We start from the raw sequence: 20,957 nt of genomic DNA, 5'->3' as shown, positions 1-20,957 counted from the left end.
AGTAACTGAATTTTGAAAAACAAAAGCCTTTCTTGTATTTAGTTTCAAAGCAACTGGGCAACTTACCTTCTTGTTTTTAATTCATGTTACTTGGTGACTCATAAAAGGAATTTTAAAACCAAAGTGGCTATGCTGTCTCCATTGCTTCCTGGCTTGGACAAAGGAAGATCTATCAGCTCTGATACTGTGTCTAAGCAAGGTTGTCAAGAAATGTAGCCCAACACATTCAGCAAGACTGGAGCACTGAAGCAGCTTGTTTCCTTTGCAGCTTGTTTCTAAACTCTCCACTTAAACACGCCTTGGGGCAAACAGCAAGTAATGCAGCCTGTTTGTCCTGGAGAGGCAGGACTTCTGCCTGTAGGACTTCTGGAGTCAATGCTACTTGTGAGAGACAAGCTCCGAGCTCGGGGAAGCATTAATCCTTAGCACTTTTAAGAAGGAAAGAGGGCAATGTCATGCCCAGCTGGGGTTGAACAACTGATGTAATTGTAACGCGCTCAGGGAAGGAGCTATTCTTTCCAAAATTGTCCAACAGATACCCGGACCAGACCTGAAGAGAGACCTCTGCGAGACCATTAAGATGAGTAAAAGGAGCAAACCATTTCACACAGAGTGCTAGGGAGGACCTAGAGCTGAGAGGAGGCCCTGGCTGCATGACATCTTTCAAGAGAAAAAAGCTACTGCTAGGGGGGCGGAGAGAAAGTCCTATTGTATTATCCTTGCTTTCTCAATGAAAGACTAGTTTCTCAGCTCAGAATAAGAAACAAGAGACTGTTGCTTTCTAGGTTGGTTGTTTTGTATTTTAATGAGAATTGTTGTTTTTTTGTTTGTTTTTAATAGACAGATTTAATTTCTCCTTGCTATGCAGAGACAGCAGACTGTCTCAGAAGCATTATCAGCAGATGAGGTTAGAAAGTATTCCTCGTTACAGTTATTTCAGCTTCTCACTGCTCTTTGGGGAAGTAGCTCATACTGGGGATTGTTCTGTAGTGCCTTGTTGAAAGGCATTTTCCTTGGTAGTATTTTAGCAGTTGCCTGTTACAAAGCATTGAGGCGTGGTCCTTTCTCTCCCTTCTTGCCTTACCTTCTTCTCTGTTTCTCATTCTTCCGTAATTTACGGGCAGATAGTGATAGAACACAGGAATGGTTTTAAACTAAAAGAGGGCAGACTTAGATGAGATGTTAGGAGGAAATTCTTTTCTCAGAGGGTGATGAGGCACTGGCACAGGCTGCCCAGAGAAGCTGTGGATGCCCCATCCCTGGAGGTGTTCAAGGCCAGGCTGGATGGGGCTTTGGGCAACCTGGTCTGGTGGGAGGTGTCCCTGCCCATGGCAGGGGGGTTGGAACTGAGTGACCTTAAAAGGTTCTTTCCAACCCAAGCCATTCCTTGATAATTTATCTAAACACCTTTCAACAAACCCAAAGATTGTATGCTTCAAAGCTGAGTTCAATTTCTTAACTCTCATACTTCTTGAGAGCTGTCAGAAGGTAGTTTTACATGTGGAGAGAGGATTGCTTGCTTCACCTCAGCAAGTATTTTTAGTTAAGCATTTTTCCTTTAGGCATTTTCACATGGTCTCTACTGGATCTTTAGTAACATACACGCTAGTACATTTTGTTTTAAGTTGTTATTTGTAGTTTTGCTATAATTTGGAGATAGCCAGAGGCTGTACCTCCTGTAAGAAATATATTTTCATCTTCCTTAACATGAAGAAACTTGCTCTGTTAACTGCATTTGACTTAATGTTGGGAGCTTAAGCACTAACCTGAAAACTGTCCATAGGACATTTAGTTTAAAACAACAAGGGTGTAATTCACAAGTCATATTTAGGTAGTAGCATCATTTAAACCTTTTAATAGACTCTGCTATTGCAACCTTGGTTATGACTTTACTGGTTGATAAAATTATTTGTTTAAAATTCTTTTTTTTTTTTTAATTTATTTTTTATTTTTTATTCCCCACTTGCTTTTGCTAAGAAGTGCTTAGTTTGGTCTCTAAAAGCCTGATCAATCAGTTTGTTAAAAATATGCGTACTAAGTTAGAGAGGCTTTTTTTTTTTTTCTATGTGCTGAAGTTTATTTTTGGCCTTGGGTTAGGAGCAAAGAAGGCTGGCAAAGCAACTTTGCATTTCAACTTCCTCCCAACTCCTGTGTCTGGTAAATCACAGGGCTGTAAGAAGTACTTCTGCTTCTAGTTCATGTCCTGCTGGCACTACCTTCCCAGCAGATTGCTTCCCCCAGTGTGGCTGGGGTGGGTTGCTTGTCACAAGGCTGGCCATCCCTGTGGGTGACTGGTTCTCATCAGCCACGCAGACACCCCTAGTCCTCAGGTGATGTTCTGTCTGCCATAGTAGGTCTTGCTGTGTCTGACATCTCACATCAGACAAGGTCGAGAAGAAAGAAAAGTATTTGTCCTTTCTTTTGACATGAGAATCCCCTTTTCCTCCAGTTTCCTGAATATAACACATTAATTTTTTTTTTTTTTTAATTAATTGTCACATGTTAGTGGTGTCTGCAGTAATTTTGTTGTCATCCTGATGCCATAGGAACATTACAACACATATGTCTGCCTCTACCCACAAGCAGACAGAAGCTCCCAATCATGTGTTTTTTCCAGCTCTTGTATTGTGATGGTGGAAGATGCAGTATCTGTGAAATGGTTGGTAGCCATGACCATCTTGATGATGGCTACTCAAAGTCCTCTGAGAATGCTGCTAAAGGTGTTTAAAAGCTTCACCCAAGTTGTTAGTCAGGGAGCAAAGAACTACCTTCCCACCATATTAATTGATTTTAAAAGTTCATTTATTTAATCTTATAAGACATGTGTTAGTGTTGTTCCTTGTATGTTGTTTCTTGTGGGAAAAATCTGTCGGGAAGCCTTCTTCTCTGAGATTTGGAGTTCTCCCCATCTTCTTGGTTGTCCAACTGACAGAAATACACTCAGAGATTTGAGGCTTACAAATACATATTTTATACATACAAAGAAATGCATCAGGTTTAACTTTAAATATCTAGTATACTCTCTCCAAATGTTTGGATGGATGCATGTGTACATGGAAGAACAACGTCTTGGTAAACACCTACCTTACTGTCTAAGAGTTTAGAGTCATATTCTTAGAGCTAATTTATTTGTAAGTAATGAAAATTTTATGTGTTAGTGGAAGTATTTCTTGCAGTTGTTTTCCATGGAAGCCGTGCTAAACACCATGCTTTCAAAAGTGGGAAGTGAACATGCGTGCATGATACACATGTATAAACTATAAAACAAATGTGTGTAATCTAGCTACTGCTTTTTAGTAAATATTTGCTATTGTATGACTGTTTTCAGCTGCTTATCACTTGACATATCTTTAACTTTGGGTCTGAAGTTCTCCATGCTGACTGTCTGCGTTCCAATGTGTTTTGTTTTAGTGGAAATGGCTGCGCAGTTTCCAATAACAGGATTAATAAAAAGCATATTTTGCATTTGTGAAAAAGAAATACTCTGGTGAACTTCTCTTTAGAAGCCTACAGTCCTCGCTTATTTAGCTATTTGACGGGAATTTGGTTTTTGCTCCTTAACTTTCCAGTGCTATTAATATATACTAGTAAAACATTTCTTGTCTCGCCTAGCTTACCCACATCGAACTGATGTAATGAGGAAGCCCCTAAGGAGATGCATGGTTCTCCTGTCAGAGCAGGGTCTGAAGTTGTTAAACAGGATTGAGGCCATATGTCGAGTACAAAGAGGAAAAGCACTATCAGACGTTCATATATCATTTCTGAAGGCATTTTTATACTTGGATGTGAGGAGAAAAATCTGTAAAATGCTGTGTTGTGGAGTACTTGTGAGAAAAAGTGAATATGAGCAGGTCTGAGCTTCTGGGCTGCTGGACTCTGGGAACAGCGGGACTGGGGTTGCCCTGAATTCTGCTGCAGAACCTGTCAGTTAGATTAGCTTAATGCATGTCCCCAAAGTGACCAGGGACAACACAATCTTTTTTAGGAACTTGATTTGAAAATCTTAGTGATGTTCTCTGTACTGTGTCTTCAAGAGTATAATCTGGGAATGAAACATTTAATCATGCTTTTGTCAGCAGAAGGCTTATATGACTGTTATTTGAGGGTATCAGAGCCTATCTATGGTTTCCAGTTTGAAAGGGAAGATAACATTTTACATTTTGTTTATATTTCTTGATTTTTTGTATATTGTTTTTAGTAGCATTTTTGAAAAGTGAAAAATGGTTTCTTAATATTATGAAATCAATTGACTGTATTATTTTGTGTATGCAAGGATCTGTGAAGGGATAAAGGATAAAACTCTCTGCAGCTATGTACCTCTAGAAGAATTTTTTTGAGGTTTTCTAGTTACATTTTATAGATTTTTAAATGAGTTAGAAATCTGGAGATTTAATGGACAGTATTAATCTACATAGCCATACTTTAGCAATCATTTATTTGCCTTTTTTTAAAGAACTAATTAAGTTAATTCTGTTCAAATTGGTTTTATGAATAAACCTAAGTTTACATAATGTTTTTCACCATTTAAAAAAGAAATTGTTATTTGCCTGTAGTGGCGCAGCAAACCTGCATGTGCTCACAGTCTCTCTTTTTACCCCTCATGGGGTAAGATGCAGCAGTGTATGTGTCGTGGCTGTCATGTCGGGGTTTGTCCAGGTATCAGGCATCATATTGTGGGTTGTGCTTCATGTCTGGGTGGACATCTCAGGGGTGGGTTTCAGAAACACCATGTCTCCTCCAGTGGTACCCCAATGGGATCTGCCAGGCATGAGCTGTGTAGAGCTCAGTGAGGGACCAATTCTCACCTGCGTTTCTCACCTCACCAGAGGTTGTGGGTTGTTACTGGGGAAGGCCTTGCTGGTGCTGCTAGCTCTGCCAGCTCCGGAGAAGCTGACCCCTATCTTTCAGGCAAAGCAGAGCCTCAGGGACTAAAATAAGCCATCCGGTTATGGATGTGGTTAATGCATTCGTTGGTGCAGAGATTTCATTAGAGAAGAAGGGAAGGATCGCAGCCTGAGGGATGCTGCGGTGCTGGTGAAAGCTGCTGGTATCAGCGTGGCTTCCACTGCCTGTGTGTGTCTGTCTTCAAATAACCGACTCCAAATCGTGTTCAGATTTAGATATGGGATAAAGATTGGTGCAAGCTGTAGAGTATTTAAGTAGCCAGAGTAGGATATGAAACATCGGAGTTTGTTTAAAAGCTCATTCATGAGACGAAATGTTCTGTTGTTTGGCAGGCTGAAAATTACTGTGTCATTCACTTAATTTCCAGTAGCACTCTTCAAACTTCTGAGGCCCCCAATTTTGGTGAGAAAAATAGGAGCACAGTCAATGCTCAGTGGTTTCAGAGAAGACCAGGGTAGGAAAGAGCCAAAGCCACCAAGATGGCACACCAAGGTGATCCTCGATGAAAGAGCATGAAGAAGTGTGTATCTGAGTGGCTCAGAGGCTTGAGGCCTTGGAGCTGAGGTGAATTTTTCAGCAGTGTTACTAGTAATGGGCTTTTAAAGTGTTGGAAGGGAAAGGAAGTAACAGCAGTCCTGTGAAAGAGACCCCAAGAACCACCTTTATCTGCCTTTATCGCTGAGTGAAGAAAGCAAGTCTTGGCATAAAGATTTTTTTGGGGAAGAAAATGAACTTGACTCCAATGAGCTGATGCAGGCAGTACAGTAATAATGATAGACTTTATAAAGCAAAGTGTATTTTATTAATGTGCTGCAAAGCACTCCGGAGATTCTCAGTTCCCAAATTAAGCTATAAAAGATAATAGGAGGGTTTATAAAGTTTCTGCACAGTGAATGATTTCACGGCAATGGCTTTGTTTGTTTTAATGATGTGAATGGAGGGCATTTGCCTGACATCTTCAGCATTCCCAAGAAGAAGAGCTGGGTCCAGGAGTAACATTTTGCATTTTACTGACATAATATGGGCCCTTTTGCTAAAGGTGTATCCTGGTGCACTTTGTAGATGGTGGGTTTTGAAGTTAAAAGCTTCAGTAAGGAAACAGAACTGGAAGCTTACTATTGCTGTTACTCACGCGGTTGCAGAAATAAATTCATTTGGCTGGTAGTTGAGGACCAAGAGTTTTTTTTTTTTTTTTTTTTGGCATCCATAATCTTAACATAGTTGAGCATGGACAGGACGACTTTTGTAAGTGGTAGAGCTTTGCTGACAAGCTTGTCTGAAGAGTTGAGAACCAGTATGGGAAGAAGATCGAGCAGCCTCTGTCTCAGACCAGCCTTTTGCCTTTCCAAAACCAAAAATAGGCAGACGTCCTTTGTGCTGTGTCTGAAGGGCACCCTGAATTCTGAGGTGTGTGCTTTCTCCGGGGGCAGGGGATGAAAAGTGAAGTTGTGCATTTTTCATCCATCTAAGTGGAATGACAAAGTCTGACTTCTGGAAGTTAAATCTGAGCTACCGCTAATGTATTTTAGTTTGTGTGCAGCATGTTTGCTTCTTGATATTTTTTGTTAGTTATCCTCCTTTGCCTCCTTTCCATTCATTTTCATGGTTAAATTGAATTATTAATCTTGGCAGAACTACCTGCAAAAGTACTGAATTGTGTTATTTTGAGGTTAATTTTTTTAGTGTAAATTAGCTTCCTCTTGAAGCAGAAAAATATCTGCATTAATGCCATGAGGTGCTTTAAAAGAGCATATATTGCAGGCACAATGTGTGTGCAGGGCTTTATATAAAGATGCACAGGCACAAGTGCATACACAAATACCCAAACAATTTTCAGAGATGCTTTGTATAGCTCTTACAATGCTGATAGGTCATTGAATGTTACTATAACATGAAGAGGTTGTAAGAAGGCTCCTCTGGGAACTGGGAGAAGGTATGGAGTTTTATTCACTAACAGTTAGAAAATCACTTTTTCTTTTCCTGAAGTCACCACATATCAGACTGTTTATACGCTTTGAAAAGAAAGATTTTTTTCAGACTGTGAAGGTATGTATGGTGTTATTTGCTTTTTTGATTTAGCAGATTCGTCTATTTTTTTGAAGGAACGATTAAAATAAAGTGAAGAAACTCGATCCCTTTTTCCCTTACAGGGGTGGAGGCTTCATCCAGCTGTGAGCTCTTCTGGCTTCCCTATAAAATGCTCGTGCATTGCCCAACTGCCTTCATGTGTTTCAATTAAAACTTGGCATTGTCAGATCAGATTTGTTGTAAGTGCAGTTTGGTGGTTTATATTATGCAGCTGAGTAATGGAAGGCAGAGCATATGTGTGCAAAAAAGGCATCTAGTTGGAAGCTGGAGCTGAACTGCATTCAGTTTTTGCCAGTGCTGCTTTTAAGTTTGTGCTATTTTAATAGTTTCCCAAAGTGATAGTGTTACTGAAAGAAAATAGCCCTCTGAGCTGGCACTTTTTGATGTTTGCTTATGGCCACAAGGTAAATTTGATTTGGTTATTTGTTAAAAATCCACATAGTTCTGTCTGCAAATGCATATTGGATGTTTTTCCTCGTCTGTTCCGTGTGTTTTTAATAAATAATAAAAAGGCCTAGGGCTTTTTTTGAGCTCCTGTATGTAAAGTAAGTTTAGAGCTTCAGTCTTGCCACAAAGTCTGAATTATAAAATGGTTCTGTTTTGATGTATAACATGATTTAACAGGAGCAAAACCTTTGACATTTTGTTGGTAATTAAGTTTTAAAATTGTGAAGATGTACGTGCTTGAAAGTGACCTATCACAAATTCCAAAATGTGTAGTGAATTAACATGCTAGGGTTTGTTTGTTTGTTTTTGTTTTTGCTAGGGAACAGATTTTGTATGCTACTTCAGTTAGTTTTTCTTGCATGTTATTTAAAAATGAAGAAAAACACTAACAGAGCCAAGAGCATGAGTGTTAAGCCAGAAGGGGTGAGCAAAGTCAGAAAAATGCCTAGGTAAATCATGATTGGTCCTGCTTGCGGCTCACAACTTAGTCCTTCAAGAAAAAGTAAAAGGAGGGTGGGGGGACGGGACACTGAAAAGAATGAGTAGTTCTCTCATTTTGTTACAGGAAGACAGCTGTGCACAATTCAGTTGGATATCATCCTCTCAGTGACCATAGCGTGGCATTACTATTTGTCCCATTCTGGAAGATGAGGCAGGAGAGAAGGGCAAGACAGTGGTGACTTTGGGCTGCAGATGGAAAAATTAAATCAAGCCTGCACAGGCTGACCGAGCAGGGGATGCCTGTATAAAGATTTGGCTCTGCTTGTGGGATCTGGGACCACCATCCTACCTCAGAAAAGTTTTCTTACACATGGGTGTTACCTTGCATCAGCGGTGGAAAGTGCTGCATACCTTTACAGAAAGTGGTCGTTGTTGTTTGCAGGATCAGTGTTCAACCCCCAAAGATTTTGTGTTTGTAAAGAATGTGAAGTGCAGATATTTAATTTGATGGTAATTAATTTTGAACAGTGCACCCAAGCATTTGGCGCATTCTGAAGTGCTTTAAAATCACGGTTCCAGTTGGTTTCTTAGAAATTTTGCAGTTAACCCAGTTTCTGCTCTTGATGCCTGACTGACTGGGTGACATATGATGAACTGTGTTATATAAGATGCTCAGACTGTTGATCCAAAATTCTAGATATTTAACTCTTCTGAGATCCTAGCGTTTCTTGTTTTATTTTTGTCCTGTTTTCTCTCTTTAGTATTTGAAGTGTTGATATGAAGCCCTTTTCTGCCAATGCTGTTAGCAGAAAGAACATACATACACCCATCTGCCTGTTCCTTGGGCATGGGAATGGGTTGCGCTGTCAAGAGCTTTAGCTATGTGGTGTAGTTTAATACAGGTGGGATTTCTCCTGCTTTCCCTTCTGTTTTCTTTAAATAGGTGTGTGTCTTGCTGTGGGATATAGTGGAATAAGAATCATCAGCGTTATTGGCTCCAGCTGCCTCCTCAGCAAAAAACTGCAGTTTATTTGGATGAGCTTTGCTGTCTCTTGAATATTTTGAGAGAAAGACAGTCTCTTCTCTTCCTTGCATCTTTCCAGCCCAAATGCTTGGCTCTTTATTATGCTTTATTAATAAGTTCACTGCTTTTTCTCAGCTATAGGGCTGTGACTCAGGAGGCAGATGCCCCTATTTGAAAGCATTCCACAATCCTGGAAGCTGAATTATCAAAGGCACAAAGTCAGACTTTCATTATGTTTTCCACCTGTTTAAAAAGAAGAAAAAAGGTATTCTTTGCTTTTATGGCAAGACTGATGATAAGTTCGCCTCTGGAAAATGCAAAGCTGTAACTCCGTGGCTGAGGAAGGCGGTGGTGTTCATCTGCAGAGATCATAGTTTTCTTCTGAAGCAAGATTGCAGCATTTCTGGTTGTAACTGTGAATGTTTAATAACACTTCATAATTATCTATAAACTACATAGGTGTTGGCCCTTCCTATAGGGATCTGTGTCTATTGGCACAGGGTTGGGGTGGGAGAAGAGTGGCAGGTAGGCTTGAAGGACCACACACATAATCTTAAGGGTATTTGAAAGTAACCATTGTGTTCAGGTGCCTGAATGGACAATGGGAAACAAGGCCTGAGAGGTCAGATTTCCCTAAAGGGGTGGGTAGTGCCAGATGAGAACAGGTGAATGGGATGTTTGCCTGAGAGAAACAAAAAAGCCTGTCCTTAATGCAAATCCCAGTTTTTGAGCTGTTTTGTCAAAAACCTTAGAGTGTATTTTGCTTTCAATTAATTAGTTAATGGAGGTGCTCTCGGTGTTGCATTGCTAACAAGCTGCTTTAGTTGCATACAGTTACAGCACTTCAGCTGCATCCAAATAATGGCACATGAGCATAGCAAGAAGGGTTTTAAAATATGACAAAGGTATATTAAAATACATTTGTTAATAAAAATATTGGTTAAAAAAAAAAAAAAAAAGATGATTTCTGAATTACAGCTGAAGCAAGAGATTTGAAGTGCTGTTTACCTTCTTATGGCAGTACTAAACGAGAACTTCTTGACTAGAGGAATTATTCAGATTTAACTGATAACAACGTTAGTTCCCATGCCTTTATGCTGTTTGTTTATGTAAGAAGCTGTCCTTCAAGGACAAGAAAAAAAGTAACCTCTTTGCTTTTGTTTGTTAAGTAATGAGGGATTTGAACTGAATCCGTGTTGTTCTCTGGAAAATGAGATTTAGTTGATCACCGGAGGATACTGCTTCCCAACTGTGTTCTCCGCTTGCATTTTGTGTTATTTTATGGGTTGTTTTCCAACAGATTTTTTAAAGAAGGACAGTCTTAAAGGAGACTGTCTTGTTAGTATTGCTGGAAATAAAAAAAATGCTGGCCTATTAGTTAGTAAAAAGAGTTTCTTTGGGGTGATTTTACAACACTAATGGGATTGTTTGGGGCTTGCGGAATGATCTATTCACTCAAGTGCAAAATCAAATTAATCAAAATGCTGCTTTAGCTTCTTCTCTGTGATCTATTTTATTAGTAATCACCCCTGTTACCTAAGCATTTTGTAGCTCCTTAAATCCACAGGTAGAAGTTGCAGCCACTTTACTAGTGGCATCAGAGCCTAGAAAGATCAGGTAACACCTCCGGAAAAACAAAGGCAAATCTCCCAAGTCAAAAAAAAATAATAATAAGAGAGACACTGAACCATTATTTTCTTCCTTTTCTTACTTCCAGGCTGAAAGTTGGAGTAAAGTTGTATTGCTGTAACTGAGAACTACTGAGGCAACTGCTTAAGCCCCACTGAGCATGGGGTTTAGAAGGAAACATGTTTATGTGCTGAAGGAGTGCAGGAGTGTCGTATAGATGAATTGGTGCGGCCTGGCATGGGCAAAAGCACCATGGACTTGTGTGAAACTTCTGCCTGGATATGACTTGTTTATACAGACTCCACATTAATCTGGTTGTTACCTCGAGTCATTCAGGGGATAAAATTCAAGTAGATACCCAGGAAAACAAAGTGTCTGGAAACCACATTACTGGTTTGGGTCTCAGGGCTGTTGCACTGGGTTTGGAGCTCGGTCGTAGTGCGATGGTGATCATATGGGTTAACCTCGCTGGTTTTCCCAGGTACGGGGCAAAAGGGAGACCTGGTCTTAACAGGGGCAAACAGGAGTCTGAATCTCTATTGCCATATGCAGATTGCTTTAGCTTAGTGTGAAAATCAAAACTGGTAGAATATGGAGCAGCAGGCTGCAGGAGTTTCCAGTTTTCTAACACATGGTGGAGTTCTGCAGGGGAAGCTTCAGGTATTTCATAAAACAAGTATCCTTTCTGGATATAGTCACACTTTCTTGTTTGTTCATTTAATTTCTATGGTACTGAAGGTAAAACGGATTGATCTGTGCGGTATGTGATCTACATAGGCCGTCTGAGGCACAAAAGCTTCCTTTTGTTAGAAGAGGCCTACAGCTGGGAGCGCCCTGTGTGCCCAGTGCCTGTCCCTGCTTTCTTTAAACTGGGCTTGCCCTCTCTGGATAGCTTCTTTATGCATCTGGGCTGCTAAGACTCTGTAAATAAACCAGATGAATTCTTGTGGCATGGTTTCATTTGTGGGAAACTAGAGCTGGCTGTGTGTAGCAGTGTGTGTGAAGTCGTAGTGGGCCTTTCTCCTATGTCCCTTGCACTCCTGCTCCCACCAGAAGGACTTTGATAGCACTGACTGAAACAGCCTTCCAGAGAGTTACAAAACTCTTATCAGTGCTTCTTCAATTAATATGATGACAGTCTGTGCTAATTAAATTGTAAACTTCTTGTTTTGTTCTTTAGCAGAAGAGGATTTTCTTTGGTCGTGGTCCAAGTGCCCAGCATGCGATATCTCCCTGAGGTGTCAGAGTACTCTCGCTCCCCAGCGGAGCATGCAGCAGATCCAAGTGCTGTAAGGGCCGTAGTTTTATTCTCCAGCAGCTTCCTTGCTCCTTGAGTCTCTTCAGCATCAGTTTATTTTCCAGTGCAGTTAGCAGGGTTTCAGCGCTCTCTTCTGCATTTGCCAAAATGTGCTTTTTCATTCATACTAAGAGTTTTGACAGAAGCTGGAATAGTTTCTGATGACTTCTCCTATTAAGCTCTGAATTTTCTGCTTCCCATGGGTAGCTGTTTCCACAGTCCCCAGCCATGTCTCAAGGGAGGGCCGCACCATTCTGTGTCCATACACTGCTTGACATTTCCATGTGGGAGATGCTGTCTTCTGCATTTTCCTTCCAGAGCAATCAGAGTACAGATGTTTCTGCCTTCAAAAACTTAAGTGCAGCTTGGCCTAGATTCCTGCAGTCTGCTTTTTTTTGCACAAAATTGGTACATGTATATGGATCTTTATGTGTTTACGTGTATGTTAATGTACTGGGAGGTGTTTTGGCTGTGTACCTTTTTCCCAAGGGGTGCAGCCCCCTCTCCCCAAAGGTGCTGTCGATGGAGAGAGGAATGGTGCCCCCAGGTCTCTGAGGACTGGGCACAGTTGGCATGGGCTGACAGGTATGGTCTGCTGCAGGAAAAAACACCATGCTCTCCTGAGGCATTTGCTCTGTGCTTGCACATCCTGCATGGCACAGCAGAGTTAAACAGGTGACATCCTTATCCTGCTGCCACTGTGTACCTGGGTGCTCAGTAGCTGTGACTGCAAAAACTGGGGTGTGGTTGGGTGTTGGGTGCTCAGAAGACTTGAGGTGTGCACCGTCCTCCAGGTTTCTGGCGACTGCTCCTTTCTGATACAAGTCACAGGGACACAAGGCAAAAAATTGTCTTTTGTCCAGGCTGCTCAGTGTAATTTATACTTTTACCAGCCTTCCGCAAATTCAAACCCAATGCCATGTTGCTTTGGAAAAAGATTAATTGGGGCTGGATTCTGCTCTTACTACCTCTTCATTATTTTGGCAAATAAAATTCAGAGCTCAGGTTTTTCTCTAACTGTTGAGGTTCATAGAGCAGCATGATTAATGATTTCTCTTGACAACTTCTGGTAATTATAGTTTTATTAAGGTCCAAAAATAAACAACGCAATCTTCTCATTTGCCCTGCATAACACAGCTTGTACAATTTCTCCCAATAATTATCTCATCCAAACCCAATAGCCTGTCATGGAGATTTTAGTAAACTTTTCCACTGGGGTTTTACTGCATTCTGTCAGCAGAGCTATGGGAAAATGCATGGCTTCTTAGTTTGTTCATAGAGATAGAAAATAGAGGACTCAAATTAATTATTTCAGTTAACAAGATTAATGGAAGGAAATGTGGCATGCTCCTTTGTGTTATCAGTTATTTATAGGATTTGTCCAAGTGAAATGCTCCTTACTATCTGATTACCAGAGGCTATTTGCTTTGGCATGAAGCTACTAAACAGACTGATTTTATATCATTGCTTCGTTCCAGAAAGAAGTAACCAAACAAGAGGAGGAGTTGGAGGAGGAGAAATGTCTTTGCTGAAACATTTATTTACTTTTTCTTTTAAACTGGACCTTGCCTGTAGTGTTTTTTTTGCAGTGTGTTGGCATTGACATTGGGGATACATCTTGCTTTCTAGAACATTTTCTAACAGGCTAGAAAAAAAGATGCTTCGTGTTGGCAACGTGCCCTCTTCTCAAGACCCATTTCCTGCTTCAGCTAATGCAGAAGGACCACAACTTGCTTTGATCGTCCTCGCGTTTGCTGCAAGTCAGGGAGTTCTGTAACAAAAAGGAAGGAAAAAACTTGGACACTGTTCCTGAACAAGCTGAAGCATATCTGAAAGAATCTGTAGGAATAGAAATATGTATGACATAACATTGAAACTAATTTTGTCAGTCACTGCAGTTCACTAAAAAAGTGAAATACAGCAGCTGTTTAAAATGTCACGAGGAAGCTGTACAAATATTGAAGATAGAAAGTGAAAACAAATGATGTATATGTGTGTGTGAGAAAGATGTGATTAGATAAACATATTTTAAACATCTGGTTTTCAGTTTGATTTGTGTATGTTCTCCTGTGAAAGTCGCCTTGAATTTTCTAAGTGGTCTTTGAGTTATGAAGCACAGGATTTCCCAAGAACCAGGATTCACTTAGCAGTAGTGCAATGTTATCTTGGAGGGAAGACAAATTATAGATAGAAGTAAATAAAATAAATGAAGATCTCACAGTAAAACACAGACAGACCTTACCATCTAAGAAAGAGTAGGTATAACTGGTAAATATTAATATCTAGTTTAGAAGTCTCCATAAGAAGCAAAACCCAACAGGGGATGGAGAGGTGACCTATGTGTGTGCACACAGGCTTCATTTTAAACTGCTTTAGCAAACTTTAAAAGATTTTTTTTTCTTACAAACACTGTTTTGTAAATACAGAATGTTGGATTTTTTTTTTTTTTTTTTTTTTCCAGCCAGAAACTTCTTAAATCTCTCTCCAAGTCGATGCTGTCTTAAAATGTAGGAGGTGCAGGCCTTGTTACTTCAGCAAAGTGTAGAAGCATCCGGATGGTTCAGAGCTTGTCCTGGCTCCAGGCATCCTGCTTTTCTCCTGGGGTCTGGAGGCACGCTGGGCTCTGCTGTTGAGCTGGGGCCCTGCTGCCAGCCCTGCGGGTGTTGAACACCCGTGCTGGGAGCAGCACTGCAGGATTCAGTCTCGCTGCCCTTTTACTCTTCCTTAACCTGAAAGCTAAAAGCTTGAGCCATGAATCCTCCCTTGCTGAAGTTAAATTAAGCCACAGCTGTCCTTTAGGGTGTCCTGTGCCATAGCCAACCGCTGGAGATGCTTCTCATGGCTGTAGTCCTTCTGACAACGCATTCAGCGAGTTCTTGCTGCGTGTGGGAACCAACAGCACGTGGCCAGAGAAACGGGCTGTGTATAGGGAAAGGAAATGGGAACAAAAAACAAAAAACAAGCTACAGTGTATACATTTTGGTCAATGTCTTTGAGTTGTTCAAGATGTTATGGAGATACCAGTCCTGGAAAAAATGCTATTTTTCTGCTTCTTCCCATGCAAGTTCCTTGAGGCTTGGTCCTAACTAATGATTGTACAACACTTCATAAAGTGTAGATATCACTGGAGGATTTAATGACACTCCCTGGCTGCTGCTTTTCTCTCTCAGATTCTTTTTTAAAATTGCCCTTTAATACTGAATCTTCAAATATTTAGAAAAGAGCAATAACAGGTTGGCTAGCTAAACATACCATGAGAACCTATAACTCACAGTGTGTGTTAAATAGTCAAAATATTTTGTTTGCAATTTGTGCGAGGTTTAGGTGGTGGCGTCTTTCCCAGGACCATATCTGAGAAAAGTAGAGAGGATGAAAAGAAAAGGGTTTGATTTTTCTCAGGCATTCAATCATGTAAGTGCATAGTAGCTGAAAATCTTTCTAGAACAGCCACATATTTATAAAACACAACATTTTGCTTGGTTTCCTTCAGAGACTCATGTAATACTGCAGTGGGTGACTGAAAGCAGAAGCAGAGTTCTTGTTGCAATTGGGAAGGAGGTAACAGATGGAGCAAAGAGAAAATATCTAGTCTTTGTGTTCTGGATTTTCTCTTTGCCATCTGATCAGTTTAATGGGACGTGTACCCCTTGGGGTCTCCGCAGGTTGTGAAGACCATAGTAGTTACACTGAAGACTGCACACTGTTGTGCTGTCAGCACTGCTAACTTTCCTCTCTCCTTTCCAGAAAAGTATTTTCAGGCTCTGTTCCTGTGAGCAGGTTTGTTTAACGTTTCTGCACCACCCTGCAATCAAGGATCAAGGCTTCGCTGGCCGAGCCATGCTGTATCGTGTCCGTCCTGTGCATGCAAACATGCCTGTCTGCTAGGAAACAAGCACAAACCTCTGCTTAAACATCAGTTCCATTTGAATGGGAAAAAAAAATGAGTAACATAGAGTGCAGTAGAGCAGTCATATTAGAGTAGCCATATCCTTACATGCTGTTAAAAGTGGAATTTGCCGTTTTCCCGATGTGCTGTGGTATCAGGTGCTCTGCTTTGTCTTCTTCATCTTGGGAATACTGGAAATTTAAGAGACTTGACTGACATTGTTGTGCAAATGTGACTGACTGGCTGGCGAAAGGTCTACCAGTTGAAAACACTCATTAAATCAACCAGTTAGCTGTAGTGTGAAGCAGTTTTTCGGAGCCCAGCTGGGTTTTGAGTTGTGGAAAGGCAGAGGATGCTCTGAGCACTACACAGGCTTCCCCCTTACTCATGTCCTGCCAGAGCAGTGTCTCTGGAGCACAGTTCATTGTCTGCCAAGGGAGAAGAGTGCTTCTGCAGCAACAGAAAATGCTCATTTAGGGCAATCATCAGATATCAGCCTCTTTTTTTCATTTGGGGCCTTAAGGGAGGGCTTAAACGTGATGCTTCAGTGCGGTACCTTTCAAATTTCAAGGTCTGAATGAACTCGGGAAGAGTTTCTGTGTCCTGTACTGTTAAAATTGCAGGCTTTCTGTCTCCAAAAGCAGCAGTTGCTGAACGTGCCAGCATTGTAGAATTTCTGCACCACTGCTGGCTTCCTAACAAGTTTAACAGAGACTTTGAAGGCATGGAAAATAATTTTTCTTCTAACAAAAAGTTAATTTTCAGGCAAGTGGATGTATTTTATTCTCTTCGGAATCAGAAGTATGGTATATCTAATACAAAGATACAATTATTTAGTAGCAATGAGAGATTTTCCCTGGTTGCTAAGGTATTGGTGTGCGTTTCTTGAGAATCTTTAGGATGGGGAGAGACATCAAAATGCTGAAAATAGAATGCACTGAAATTGTGGATTTATAAACCAAAAGCTGTATGGCTGGAAATGTGAATGCAAATACGGAGCTATTCTTATAAATAAAAAAAGAAAGTCAGACCTCTAGAGAAAAAGCTTGGGAAACGAGTGCAGCATCAATCTGTAGTCATTATAGAATAGTTAGCACACTGTGAAGAGGCAAGAGGAATTTGTGCTATGGTTTTTGTATATTATACGTGTTCGGTACTATGCACTTTAGGATAAAATGAGCTCATATTAAATCATTCTTAGTTGTACAGAGCGCTTTGAAGGGCTGAAATTGAGTAATGGTAGCATTTTTAGCACTCTCTAAAATGTTATTCAATTTTTTTGATAGGAAATATTACAGGTGAAGTCTTTGTAGTGTTTCCTTTAATTTGCCTGTTATATTTGGGGTAAGAAGTGGGAAAATTGTCTTGAATGTGATCTGTAACCTTACATGAGTTGAGTGCAAGTTACTGGACTCTAATACAATTGACTAATTAGTTAGTCCCGTGCTATTTTCTTGAGACAAACTTGTGGTTTTCAGAAATACTGGTTTCCCAAAATCATAAAATTGGTCGCAACATTATTAGGATGGAAAACTCAACGTATCAACTAGCTTTCGTTCCGTATGTTCTGAAGAAAGCAGCACTCATCAGGTGTAAAGCTCACCTGACTGCAGCAGCACACCTGAGAACAGATCCTTTTTTATTTAAATCCATCAGTAGGCTGTAATATCATCACTGATGTAGCTTTGACCTGCCTGTGCTACTGAATTAGGTGAGCCAAGTGCTGCTACAGAGGAGGATGGCTGGGCAGTGAGAGGATTCTTCTCCCAAGTCCTCTTTTCCTTCTGTGAGCAAAATCATCCCTCTTCTCCTAAAATAATCTTCTCACTAAATATATACCTGTCTGCTGCTCTCCTTCGCCCTGTAAATGTATCCTAGTTTTCTAGAAGCTGGCTATGTAGCAGCTCTGCTTTTCAAGGAGCTGCAGATAGCCGTGCTCCTATGGAGAAGTAGTGTCAGGAGCAACTTGCCACCTTTCCCTTGCATAGCCTGTGGGTATTTTGAACATTACCGAATCTGAGTGGTGTCATCTGCTTACGATTGAGATTTTATACAATCAACAGCACAGACGTATAAACCTCAGACGTTTTTAACCTCAGAAGACAGAATGGCATGTACGGTGTCAGCATCCCGCGCTCCCTTTCCCTGCTCCAGAAAAGAAGGGAAGCAGCTATGTGAAATGCTAATAATCTCGCTGTGGTTTTTGAATAGACTAGACTTGAGAGCCTTGAGTATTTTTCCTTTTCCCTTTTAACTGCAATTTTGTTATTGTATTGCTGCCCCCATCTCTGCTAAATATGGCTTTTGAAATGTAAATCACATCATGTTCTCAGAGATGCATATGACACCCTAGCACTGTTCCTCTTTGCACTTCAAAGAGCTGTGTGGTCACACTTTGCATCTCAGCAAAATCGCAATATTTGCCTTCTGAAGATCTCCTTTAATGTGTACAATCAATCCCTGATAATGTGTTTTGGGTTTTTGTTCCCTGGAGTCTGTTAATTTTAATGTTGCTACAGGTCATCAGGAAACATAATCTCTTCTTTTTTAATTTCTCAGTGAGCGTGCCTGAGGGGAGACAAACACAAGAGAGGAGAGACAATTGAACATCACCGTTGGCTGGGACCTGAAAAAATGGTGCTGGATGAACAGAGGATTAGAACTTCATTGTGAAAGGGAAATAAAGTCTTGCCGGGCGAACTTCTTCATTTCTGCATTCATCATGGCCCAGATTCTCTGGCTGGCTGGTTGATGGGACTGTCCAACGCTTGCTGCTTGGCCTCACTGCAGATCCCCCGTGCCTACAGATTGAAAGACCTGGGATCAGGTGGGAATTGGATGGTGCCAAAGCCGGGAATGGGACGAGACATGGACTCTGACGAGCTAAGATGGAAGTGACTTGACAGCTTCAAGCTCAGCAGTTGTCTCCAGTAAGGACAGGTTAAGGTTGGAATCACAAGCTTCGCTGGGAGAGCAGTATGCAGGAAGCTGGTTTTCAGGCCACAAATGCTTTCACAGGTAAGGACTTCTCTTCTAATCCCACTAATTATTTTGGGACAGTTTACTAGAGTTTCAAAAATAATTTGTGTAGCATCTTGTAGTACTTCCAGATTAAATAATGTTTTAAAACATTTCACTTGAGAAACAGTTCAACACTTGTGTTAATAGAGAGTAGTATCTTGTGTTTCCTGCCCCCTGAAATGGATGGTTATAAGCCTTGGGGAAGGCATATCGAAGCTTTCCTCATTAAAGTACTCATCAACAGCTTAACAACGAGTGGCCTCCTGGGTCGGCTGGGCCTATTTGCATTGTATGAAATATAGTCAATTAAGTTGCTCTTATATTTAACATGGGAGTTTGGCGAGGACGCAGGATGGACATTGTTTATGTCGGGAGGCTTCTCAGAAACATGGTAGCGTTGAGCTTTCTCCCTTCGAGCAGAGCACACCTCTGTGCAGGACTTGCCAGATAACTTCTGCTTGGACTCCCTCCCTTCCTCCCCACCTGGTCCAGTTGCAGCAGTACTTGATGTGGCAAAACCAAAGGGTTTAACTGAACATTCTTTCAACTGATTCCAATATATTTCCCCGTAGACATGTTGAAAATAGTGTAGTAAGAGCGAGGATACGAAGGTGGTGGGCTTCCTTGAGGAAAGCTCCCTCTGGTGTGAACTCCACTGGAATTCACTGGGTGCCTTGTGTCTAATCCAAGAGGTGGGAGAAAGGAAATGAGGGTCAGAAGATGCTGCCACCCTGTTTCCACACCTGCTGGCCGGCTGAGACCCCGTAAGAAATGGATAGAAAATCAGCTGGATAGTTCTCTTGGTTTAGAGAGCCTAGATAATGGGTTAGTACCACAGTGAAAGTAGCCAATGAGTGAGGCATTTATTTTTCTGATGGAGACTTTTTGCCTTTAGAAGTTTGCTGGATTGGGGTTTGTATGTATGGGATGATCATTTTCTGTCTCAAGCTGCTTTCCTTCGGGCTCCTTGCTGTTCTAGAAGGTCTTCCCAAGAGGGAACAACAAAACTATTTGTGTCCCCAAGGGCAGGCTCCCCCTTTGCCCTATCTCACAGCAGATCCACCCTCACAGAGTCCTCCTCACCACTCTCTGCTAGCCCTTCTCCTCCTCCTGCCTCTCCACTGGAAGTCTTCCTCTTTGGGTATCTGTTCCCTCCTTCTGTGGCTCTCCCCTCTGCTGAAAACTCTGTTACCTTCAGCACCTTTGTAATATTTATTACATTATTTTCTTTCCAACTTTACCCTCTTCTGCCACAGCCTCAGCTCTCCCTTTGCTCCCAGAGGGTCAGGATTCTTGGCACTCGGATCAGACTGCTCAGGCAGCGGGGCGTCAGAGAGTCGCTGACCTCGCGACTGCTGCTGGGTGGAGGGGAATGGCAAAGAGGGCTGCAGAAATTTCAGAAAAATGAAACCCGTGTCCCTGGAGGCCTGGGACAACAATCAAATTGTGGTGACAACCCAGCAGATTCCTACCCATTCTGGACACTTTGACAGTATGAGGGTTGTTCTCTCTCTCATAAGGAGTTCTTTTATTCTTTTGGCGTTGCCCTCAGGTAAAGAAGTTAATAAACATTTGAAAATGTTTATTAAATGTTTATTAAATGTTTAGCTGTACTAAAGAATTATCAAACTTTCAGGCAAGTTGCACCGTACGTTCAGGAGACATGTAAAAGAAATGGGCAGGGGACTTGTAAAGCAAACAGGTTGAATTGCCATTGCTTTTAGATGATAAGAAGGCAAGGACTTCCCAACTTGAATCAAATTGATATCCATTTTTTTTTTCTTTTTTTTTTTTTTTTTGAGGTCATTCTTTTTCCTTGGTAGATTTATATAACACATTCAGCAGTAAAAGTGGGTAGTTATGTTATTTCTTACAGAAACTCATGGGAGGATGTTACGCTAATTTAAGAGTTGCAGTAATATGTAATGGTAGGTGCATGTAGTTTCTCCTGTGATCCTTGCTGTGTTCCTCCTTTTGTTGGCATGCTGGGTTAGCTGTAGAAGAAAACAGTAGTGGCTAGTAGCAGAGGGGGCATGACCGTATGCAGAAGTGAGCTAATTTGTACAGAAAAAGCTCTGATATCTGAAAGCAGTGCAGTGTCAACACTGAATCTAGCAATTCTAAGTGATTGCAGCTATTGGAACGATTGGGGTAATCATTTTCAATTTACAGCTGAACATAGTGCTGTTAAAACAAGCCTTGGAGGATGTTGCCTCTGT

At 41.1% G+C, this 20,957-nt stretch overlaps 1 protein-coding gene across 1 annotated transcript in view; it reads left to right on the top strand.

Annotated features, from left to right (window-relative positions):
- The window catches only part of LDLRAD4 (low density lipoprotein receptor class A domain containing 4), a 273,896-nt gene that overhangs the window by 85,205 nt on the left and 167,734 nt on the right, over window positions 1-20,957 (top strand). The window contains exon 3 of the mRNA XM_084511073.1: window positions 18,277-18,735. Within this exon, the coding sequence (XP_084367199.1) occupies window positions 18,696-18,735 (40 nt within the window). The 5' untranslated portion in view covers window positions 18,277-18,695. The remainder of the gene's footprint in view (window positions 1-18,276; window positions 18,736-20,957) is intronic.

This window comes from Aythya ferina, assembly GCF_964211825.1.
Source record: "Aythya ferina genome assembly, chromosome: 2".
NCBI classification, from domain to species: domain Eukaryota; kingdom Metazoa; phylum Chordata; class Aves; order Anseriformes; family Anatidae; genus Aythya; species Aythya ferina.
This window is presented reverse-complemented; position numbering and strand designations above follow the sequence as displayed.